General features: G+C 51.9%; 1 protein-coding gene across 1 annotated transcript in view; it reads left to right on the plus strand.

The window, feature by feature from the left end:
- The window catches only part of CACNA1A (calcium voltage-gated channel subunit alpha1 A), a 259,443-nt gene that overhangs the window by 193,074 nt on the left and 55,842 nt on the right, over positions 1 to 10,527 (plus strand). Inside the window, exons 27-31 of the mRNA XM_015562412.1 lie at positions 790 to 950; positions 4,154 to 4,291; positions 5,771 to 5,972; positions 7,061 to 7,225; positions 9,619 to 9,729. Coding sequence (XP_015417898.1) covers positions 790 to 950; positions 4,154 to 4,291; positions 5,771 to 5,972; positions 7,061 to 7,225; positions 9,619 to 9,729 — 777 coding nt within the window. The remainder of the gene's footprint in view (positions 1 to 789; positions 951 to 4,153; positions 4,292 to 5,770; positions 5,973 to 7,060; positions 7,226 to 9,618; positions 9,730 to 10,527) is intronic.

Below are 10,527 nucleotides of genomic sequence, written 5' to 3' on the forward strand. Positions count from 1 at the left end.
TGTTACCACGCAATCCAGTGGTACTTAGTGCTGGGCTCCTCGGGGATGTCTGCTATCTCCAGGGGGTGCCCCTCGTCGATTCGGATACGCATGCCGCTATGTTGAGGAATGTTACCAGAGATGACAAGTGGCTGCCCTTTGAGTGTGAACGGGCGCTTGCACTGAGATGCGGGGGATCCCATCAGCATTCATTCCCTGGTTCTCTGCCATTTTCTGAGTCACAGCCCCCGTGAGAGCCCCGGGAAAGCCATGCAGGGTCTCCCCGGGGGGAGAGCTGGCCACACCACCCTGTCATTCCAGCGGATCCGGCCATCCGTGGTGCCCACTCACCGTTAGGACCCAATATGACAGGAAGCAGAGTGGGTGGGGGCCCCCCAGACCAGGACCCCACCTTCCCCGGGGGTTGATGAAGGGTTCCATCGTGCTCAGGGCAGGGCCTCTGGGGCACAGCAAGTCCTCTCTCGGACCCAGAACTGCAGCTGATGCGGACAGGGAGCGGCGTGAGGCAGGGACACAAAAGTGACAGGAAATGATCTCTCCCTTGGGGACCTTGCCCCTTGCCCTGAAGGCCGAGCACGGAACTCGGAGGGGCTCAGAGGGGCGGTTCCAGGAGTTGAGGTGGGGCCTTGTAGGTGCAGAGAAACGGGATTGGGTCCTGCTCAGAACGGCGTGGCCTTCGCTTGGCTCGCGTCCTGGTCTGTACAGTGGGAGGAACGGCAGTGCTCTGGGGTCGTGGGGCAGAGGCGAGGCCGGCCCCAGCCCCTCACCCCCTCTCCACCCGCCCCTCAGGCCGTGTTCGACTGCGTGGTGAATTCTCTCAAGAACGTCTTCAACATCCTCATCGTCTACATGCTGTTCATGTTCATCTTCGCCGTGGTGGCCGTGCAGCTGTTCAAGGGCAAGTTCTTCCACTGCACCGACGAGTCCAAGGAGTTCGAGAAAGACTGCCGGTGGGTCTCCGCTCTCCGAGGCGTCCCCTTGGGGGCTGGCAGGGGGCAGGGGGGGAGCAGCAGAGGCAGCGCTCTCAGTCTGGGGCCTAGAAGCTGCGGTGCTGGGCGTGGGGAGGGACCTGATTGAAGCCGCCGGGGTCTGGGTAGGGAAAAACGGTTCTGGGATTTAAGTCTCTGTCTGTCCCTCTGGGATGCGCCATAAACCAGCTGCTTCACTGTCTAGCCACCGGCTTTGTCAGATGGGGGATAGTAATACACGTCCACGTTCCCTTATTTGAAGCTTTGACAGGCAGATGTGCTTCAGATCAGAATGTTTTGATTGGAGGTTTCAGAAGGGTTGCCTAGTGCATGTCCGCACAGGCCTAGCACCCAGCCCTGTTCTCAGTGTTTCTGTCCGGAAACGTGTACCTATTGGCACCAATTGGGATAAATAACAAGTATCCAGAGCCTCGCATCCGGTTGGGTCAGAGAGTGAGATCGGGGCGGGGCGCCCTTGTCAAGGGCCGGGCAGGAGAGGCGGTTGGGGTCCCAGGTGCTCGGTGCAGCCAGAAGCAGCGACAGCAGGGAAACGAATGGGCGTGGCCGTGTTCTGGGAAAACTTTATCTCAGGAAAAGTGCGAATTTTTTTTAATAATTTTCTCTTTTTTAAAAAACATATTTTATTGATTTTTTTTTTTACAGAGAGGAAGGGAGAGGGATAGAGAGTTAGAAACATCGATGAGAGAGAAACATCGATCAGCTGCCTCCTGCACACTCCCCACTGGGGATGTGCCCGCAACGAAGGTACATGCCGTTGACCGGAATCGAACCTGGGACCCTTCAGTCCGCAGGCCGACGCTCTAGCCACTGAGCCAAACCGGTCAGGGCAATAATTTTCTTTTTTTTTGTGATTTTGGTTTTTAATTTCTCTTTTTCCTTCATAATTTAAAATACGTTAAATAAAAGAATAGTTACAAATCTTTGTTGAACACAGAATGTGTAAAGATTAATTTGTGACAATAACAACACACAGGGGCAGCTGGATGGGAGCAGGGTTCATGTATCCTGATGGATGCTATTAATTAAAAAATATTGTTATAAATTAAGATGTATTTGTAATCTCCACGATAACCACTAAGAAAATAATTAAAGATCATTTAATACAATAAGAAAAATAATCAAAATGGCAATTAGAAAATAGTTATCTAAAACAAAATAAGGCAGGAAATGAAGACGTAGAAATCAAATAGCAACACGGCAGAAGTTCTTCCTCATTAGTAATTACATTAAATGTAGGTGGATTAAACTGTAAGTTAAAAGAGAAAGGTTAATAGGAAAGGTTTTTTAAATGATCCAACTGTGTGCTGTCTACAAGAGATTCACTTCAAATTCAATGGCACACATTGGATGAATGTCAGAGGATAAAAATAAGCATATTTCATGTCAACAGTAATCCTAAGTGGGCTGGAGTGGCTACACCAAGCGAATATCCAGCAATCTAGACTTTAAATTTAAAATTGTTATAGAAGACAAAGAAGAATATTATATAACAATAAAAATATTAATTTATCAAGAATAGATAATAATTATAAACATACGTAATAACAAGAGCTTCAAAATACATAAAACACAAACTGAAAATATTGATGGGGAAAACAGGCAACACTCATAGTTGTAGAAAAAAACTGTATAAAAGACAAACCAATAAATAGAGGCTGTGACAACTATAAAACCTAATAGACATCTGTCGAACACGCCACCCAACAACAACATAATAGACATTCCTCTTGAGTGCACATAGAACATTCCTCAGGTAGGTCATAGTTTGGGCCACAAAAAAAGGCCCAATGAATTTACCAAGATGAAAATAATTCAAAATATCTTCTCTACTAACAATGGAATGAAATTGATAATAACAGGGGAAAATTTGAGAAAGCCACAAATCTGTGAAAATTAAACAACACACTCTGAAACAACCAGTGGGTTAAAGATGATAACAAATGGAAATTAGAAAGTACTTTGAAATAAATTAAAATGAAAGCACAGCAGATCTAAACTTATGAGATGGACTGCAAGCAGTGCTCACCGTGTTGGGGTCCAGCCCCAACAGGTCCAGGGGTTCCCAAAGGTGTGGACGGAGTCGGCGAAGAAGAAATGACACGGAGACAGCGTTCAGTTGATCAGCATAGCAAGGTTCTCTAGCCAGGTTCTGTAGCCAGGTTCTCTCACTAGGTTCTCTCTCTAGGTTCTCCAGCCAGGTTCCAATCATTTTCTTATTTATTTTTATTGATTTCAGAGAGAAAGGGAGAAGGAGAGAGATAGAAACACCAATGATGAGAGAGAATCATGGATCAGCTGCCTCCTGCATGCCCCCCACTGGGGATCAAGCCGTCTATCTATCTGGGCATGTGCCCTTGTCCAGATTGAACCCGGGACCCTTCCGTCTGCAGGCCAAGCAAGACTCTATCCACTGAGCCAAACCAGCTAGGGCACTAAAATTTGAATTTTGTATAATTTTTACGTGTCAGGAATGATTTGTTTTCAACCATTTAAAAAGGTAAAAAAAAAAAAAAAAAAAAAACAATTCTTCGCTTGTGGGCCGTACAGAAACTGGTCCAGATTTGGCCCCGGGGCCGTAACGTGCCCACCCCTGAGTTAGGAGCAGGGCTTTGGTTTCCAGAACTTCCTGGCTGTGGGGATTGTGGGCCTCACGGTGGGAAGGGAGCTCAGGAAAGCGGCGCCTCATTAACAAGCACCCTGAGTGCTGCCGCTGCTGCTGGCAGATGCCAGCTGCTGTTGTTTTGGTAGCTGTTTCCCGGGGCTGGAAGGATCCCCGGCATTTGGCTGGGAGCCTGGAGCTCAGCCCTGACTCCTGCCCCGAAAAGGAGCAGCCACCACCCCCATTGGCCTGATGGGCCCAGAACTGTGCCTGTCTCTCTCCCTGCTCTGAACCCCCGAAATCTGAGACGAGTTTCCGAGCTGGAAGAGAGTGCTAGACTCAGTCGGCTCTCCCGCAGGTCGCAGGGTCACAGCGTCAGCATCATCGGGGGCTGGTCTCCAAGGGCACACACCCCCCAGGGAGCCAGAGGGGGTGTCGCTGCCTCCGGGCTGAGGGAGAGGCGGGGTGGGCAGGGGGCCCCCCTTCCCCCTCCTCCTGTCTCCAGGAGCCAAAGACAAGTGTCCCGGGCCCCCTTCCTCTCGCTAACGGCCCGTTCCTGTGTCAGGGGCAAGTACCTGCTGTATGAGAAGAACGAGGTGAAGGCCCGGGACCGGGAGTGGAAGAAATATGAGTTCCATTACGACAACGTGCTGTGGGCCCTGCTCACCCTCTTCACCGTGTCCACGGGAGAAGGCTGGCCGCAGTAAGCACCTGGCCTGAGAGCCCACGGGCGGAGCTCGGGCCCCGGGGCAGGAGAGGAGAGGGGCTGAGAGCCCAGGGCTGAGAAAGATCTGGGAGGGGCGGTTTGCCCCTGACTCCCCGAGATGCGGAGCCTGCTAGATGCCTGGGGCGGAGGGGGGCGGGGCGGAGGGGGGGGCTGTCACCAGCACATTGACCTCCACGTGTGGTTGGGCTCCTAGGGGCAGAAGTCCAGCCCTCACTTAGCTCGCCAGCCCTGAGCGTAGGGGCTGCAGTCACGCCCTCGCCACCCTCTCTGTGCTGAGTGAAAAGCTCCGAGACGGGCTGTGGACCGGGCACGGTCCAGGCCTGACTACGGGGCCCTTCCCTCCGAGGAGCTGGGCCTGGTGAGACGGCAAGGCCGAACGGTGCCCGTGCGGACCAGAGCCTGTCTTCATATACAATCTGGGTGTTGTTCATCGTGGGCTCTGGAGCGTTCGTTCGGCCGTATTAAAATATCAGAGTGAAATACCACTTACCTTGGTTATGGAGGATGTTGGCGCTCCCTTATTTGTGCCCACGGCAAGTGCCTGGCTGTCCTCGCCCTCGTCCAGCCCCCCCACCACCACCACCCCAGATCTCCGAAGCGCCGGGTGGCGGCCCTCCGCACCCTCACCTGCCTCCTCTCAGCAGCCATGCCAACCGGCACATCTCTGCTCCCCCACGCACACACTCGGCACCCACACACGTGGGCCAGCGCTAGCCCCGGAGGCACCTTTGGGTGAAATATTTAAAGATGCCCCTTCCTCCACAGACGGCACTCCCATCTGTCAGAAAACCGTTTGCAGTGTATTTAGTGACTTTGCTCCAAGAAGGCCCTTCATGGCTACCTGCCCAAGAGCTGTCATCGCGAACGCACAGATCTATCGCGTCTGCAGTGCGAACGGCACCCCTTGATACAGAGCCCTGAGCTGTGCGCAGCCTCTGCACCGGGCAGAGCAGCTGTGCACACCCTCTCCCGTGCATCATCCCCATTGCACCTCCACAGCTCCTCACCTCCTGTGCTCACACACACACACTCACACACACACACTCACCTGCCTCCATGCCCCCCACTCACTCCTGGTTTCAAATCCCAACTCGGCCACGTCAGAGCGGGTGATCTTCGCCAGGTCACTTTAAATTGCCGGCCCTTCGTTTCCTTGTGTGCAAAATGGAGCCAGTAAGACCCTCCCTGAGAGGGTTGCTGGGAAAATAAATAAAGCATTGAACATCACTTCTGGCACATCACAGGCTCGACGTGCATGGTGGCAAAACTCACCGGCATGGTTGTTAACACTCCCCACGGATGGAGGAGGTGGGAAACCAATGGCCTCATAAAGTAACCATGGTAACTGGAGTCAGAAGAGAGTGATTGTTTTTCTTTCTTGTCCACTTTCTCTTCATATTTCTCTCCATTCCTGTTCCCTTGTCCCACTTGCCCCGCCCCCTCTCCCCCCGCAAGGGTTCTCAAGCACTCCGTGGATGCCACCTTCGAGAACCAGGGTCCCAGCCCCGGGTACCGCATGGAGATGTCCATCTTCTACGTCGTCTACTTTGTCGTGTTCCCCTTCTTCTTCGTCAATATCTTTGTGGCCTTGATCATCATCACCTTTCAGGAGCAGGGAGACAAGATGATGGAGGAATACAGCCTGGAGAAAAATGAGGTGCCGCTTTCCAGTTGCATCCCCCATTTAAAAGTGGACACTCTCCACCCTCCCCTCCCCACATACATACATAGACACAGAAACCAGCTTCTGGGGGCATGTGGGGAGGGACCCGAAGCATTCTTCCAGCAGAACCCTGTCTGCAGGGCAGCCCTTCCTGGGGTTTTCAGAGGAAAATACATCAGACAGAAGGCGTATGTGTCAGTCAGTTCAGTAACAAGCATCCCTGAGATCTCAGTGCCAGAGAGCCATAACAGGGGTGATTTCTTGCTTACTTTGCTTGTCCACATGGCTCTGCTCCATGTCACCATTATCCACGTTCCCTCCAAGATGACTCAGATAAAAAAGAGAGTATGTATAGCAAACCATCGTCTAACTCTTGAGGCTTGGGACTAAAAGTGGCACAAGTCACCTCTGCTCACGTTTCATTAGCCCGAGTGAGTCCCTCATCCACGTGTGATGTCAGAGGGACGGGGAAGTATAATGTCCCCCAGGGAGAGGTGGTGAATATTTATGAATGAAGTCCCAGCACACCAGAGTGGATAGACATGGTCCTTTGTCCTCCTCGCATCATCCAGGCGAGATGGAAGATTTAGAATGTGTCCTTCCTCTATTCTGTTGACACCTAAGATGTCATGACCATGATTCCTCTCTCTACACCTGCCTCCGAGAGGAAGAGAAGCAGAGTGTTCAGTAGGAAAGAACGGTTTCGCTTCAAAGTGAAACGTTAGCTTAAATTTGGGTTTGGTTCAGTTTACAGCTGTGCCACCTCAGGCAAGTGGCTTAACCTCTCTGAGCCTCTATTTTCCTCATCTGCAAAGAGGAGCGATTCATAGTACCCGCTTCCCATGTCTGCTAAGCGGAGTCCATGAGATCACAGGGGACGTGTCAGTGCCAGTTCCGGCAGACGGCGGCCTCTCAGGGAGCCATGGCTGGTGGGAGAGGAGAGCCGTCATGGGAGCTGACGGGAGTCCAGGGGTGCTGGCTGGGGGCAGGTGTACCCGAGAGCCGTGCCGAGTTACAGGGAGGGTGTTCAGTGCCCGGCGCTGTGCTCCGCCTGCTCTCACGCCTCCGGCCTCTCCCCGCAGAGGGCCTGCATCGACTTCGCCATCAGCGCCAAGCCGCTCACCCGGCACATGCCCCAGAACAAGCAGAGCTTCCAGTACCGCATGTGGCAGTTCGTGGTGTCGCCGCCTTTCGAGTACACCATCATGGCCATGATCGCCCTCAACACCATCGTGCTCATGATGAAGGTGAGCCCCCTGGCGTGGTTCAACCCGCGGCATCCCTGCCCCTCAGACCTGCCCTCCTCCAGCAAAATGGAACCCTCTGCTGTGGGTCCCCCAGGCAGGCCGCACTGTTACCACCCAGCCTGTGCCCCAGCTGTTCCCTCCACCTAACGCACACTTCCCACCATCCATCTGGTCAGCTCCTTCCGGGGGCACCTGCATAACCCTTCCTCCAGGAAGCCCTCCCTGATCTCCCAAGGCTGCACCAGGTGCCCATCTTTGCCAGCATCCTACAGTTACCTCCCATGCCCTAACATCAGTGTGGGTTGCCCGACAGTCTCCCTCCCCAGCTCCGAGAGGCCAGACAAGTCCTGGTCACCCCTGAATTCCTAGGGTTCAGTGAGGTCTGGCTCAGAGGGAACAAGAGGCCCTTGCTAAATGTTTGATGAGTGGCATGAGGAAGGAGGGACAGGTAAGGACCTTGCCACTCTCGGGGCCATGGAGCCTCTTTGGGGTGAAAAGTCAGAATCTATTTGTGCTTCGGAGACCAAAGGCCTGGATTTGAGTCCAGGGCTGCCATTTAACTCATTGTTTAACCTTGCACAGTGACCCATGACACTTCAGGGCCTCAGTTTCCCTGTCAATACAATGGGGGTGTTAATACTAGCGCCTTCCTCCCTCCCTGCCCTCCCTCCCCCCTGGGAGAGGAGGAGTGAATGAGAACGTTCAGGCAAAGACATTAGCACATTTCTCGACACTTCAAAAACACTCAATAAATTGAGCTGCAAATTATTGAACTGGTGAAAAATCTGTGCCTGTTTTCACTCAAAACCCTCTCAATAAGCAGCTTCTTTTGTTTTTTCATTGTTATGATGAGGAACAGTTTTAAACAAACAGCAGAGAGGTGGGTAGGAGAGCACAGCGTTTCTCAGATTGCAATGTGCTCACGGGTCACAGGGGACCTGGTTAACGGCAGATACTGGTTCGGCAGGTCAGTGGTGGGCCTGGGGCTCTGCATTTCCACCCGCAACCCCGGGGCCACGCCCTGAGTGTCCCGGCCTCAGGGGCACCCAGTCTCCATCACCCGTTGTTCCCCACCTGAAACACTTTACTATGTCACCTTCATCTATTTTTTTTTGCAGTTTTTTTGATTGAGGTGATATACACATAATAGTCACCATTTCGAAGTGTACAATCCAGTGACATTTAGTATATTCACCATGTTGTTCAGCTGCTACCTCCATCAACTCCCAAAACATTTCCATCCCCCTAAAGAAAACCCATCCCCATCGGTAGTCACTCCCCATGCCCCTCCCCCAGCGCCTGGCAACCACCAGTCTGCTTTCTGTCTCTATGGATTTGCCTGTTCTGGACAATTCATCTATGTTTTATAAGTAATTTACATTATAAACACCACATCAGCTGGCATGGCTCCGTGGTTGAGCAGCCACCTATGAACCAGGAGGTCACAGTTCAATTCCCAGTCAGGGCACATGCTTGAGTTGCAGACTACCGATCAATGATTCTGTTTCTCACTTTTTCTCCCTTCCTCTCTGAAATCAATAAAAAAAAAATTTAGTTATGAACACCACACTGTTTCACCCTTAAGTTCTTCAATATGCATTTCTTAAAAAGAAGATTTTCCGACATGTTCTTTTGCTTGAGAAGATGAGTGGTAATTCTCTAAGAGCCATATTAAATTGTCCCCAAAATGTCTTTTACAGTGAGTTGTTTTTTGAACCAAGATCGAAATGACCACACATATCCTTGAGTTTTTGTCTTTTAAACTTCTGTGCTCCCCATCCATACCTTTTTCTCCCCCACACTCTTGATTTTTTGGAGAAACAGATGAGCCAAATGAAAAGAGTTCCAGCTCTGGATACATTGGTTTCCTCGGGGGAGGGCGGTGCGGGGAGGGGTCCAGGCTGTAACTTCTCCCTCCATCTGCCGAATGTCCTGTAACCTGATAGTTAGGTCTAAAGGTGATAGATTCAAGTCTGATTAAATAGTTGGTCAAGAATTTTTCCCAAGGAGTCAGAAGAGCGGCTGCCTCTGGGGCTATGACCGACTGAGAAGGGGTGCGAGGAAACTCTTTGGGGCTGGCAATGTTGTAAAACTTGGTGGAGGAGCGTCTCAGGGGAGCAGGCAGGTGGGAATTAAAAGGAGATCTGGGAAAACAAAGATTCCTGCAGAGAGCCTGCTTTAGGCATCCTCTAGCCCCACCCGCCAGGCTGTCCCAGGATCTACGACTGGAGTCTTTGTTCTGAGGTGAAGAGCTTGCCTGGAGTTGGCTCCACGGGGGTCAATAGGGACCCCAAGTGTGAGTCCTGTCGGGCCCCGGTTAGGACAGCCACAGAGCCGCCTCCCCAGACCCTGCCGCCCACTGACCCCGACGCCCTTACCTCTTCCCGCTCTAGTTCTACGGGGCCTCGTCTGCCTATGAAAATGCTCTGAGGGTATTCAACATCGTCTTCACCTCCCTCTTCTCTCTGGAGTGTCTGCTCAAAGTCATGGCTTTTGGGATTCTGGTAAGTACAGCTTTAAGGCTAGAGTTGTGTGTTGGGGGGAAGCCGCGAGGGGCACTGGGTGCTGGGTGGTGGCACACCCACCTGGCACCAAGACCCCCACCCCAGCGGTGGCTTGAGCATCCTTCCAATGCCCACAGACTCTACCTAAACGTTCTTGCGCTTGCCAAGTTAACACCTGTGACGCCCGGCACATGTTGACTTACTATGTGCAAGGCGTGCACGTACTCAGTCATCCCTGGAAATGACCCGTTTTAGAAGTAAGGCAACTGATCTCCAGACGGGCCAAGCCCATGGCGTTCGAACCGTTGAAACTGCGACCCACAGTGAGAAATGCATTCGGCAATGGAGCCCAGCACTCAGACGTGCATATGGACACCGAACCGAAATGAGTGTCGGCCCCTGTCACATGCCCTGTCATTCTACTGCACCCCGTTTCCTTTTTTCCCCCCCAAATGCAGTTTAGAAGCCACTCACTGGACTTCATCTCCCAGTAATGCAGGTGATTGCCTCTTTACCCTTTGCCAGCTACTGAGTGAACTTGAGCATTTCCTTCCATCTGGCAAGCAGACAACACGCCCCGGCAGCATTAGCCACACAAATCAGATACTTGCCTCGTGCATGGTAGAGGTGGCAGGGACCTCACAGCTCAGTTTGCACTCATCGTCGCTTCAAAATCTCGATGGTTATTAAACCTTCAACTAACCTGTGTTTAATATGTTAATGAAGAAGTGCATTCATCATTAGATCACCATTTTAAAAATATTTTGATCACCCTATTTCAGTATAATGGGCATTCCT

Source organism: Myotis davidii, unplaced genomic scaffold (assembly GCF_000327345.1).
Source record: "Myotis davidii unplaced genomic scaffold, ASM32734v1 scaffold1238, whole genome shotgun sequence".
Lineage (NCBI taxonomy): Eukaryota > Metazoa > Chordata > Mammalia > Chiroptera > Vespertilionidae > Myotis > Myotis davidii.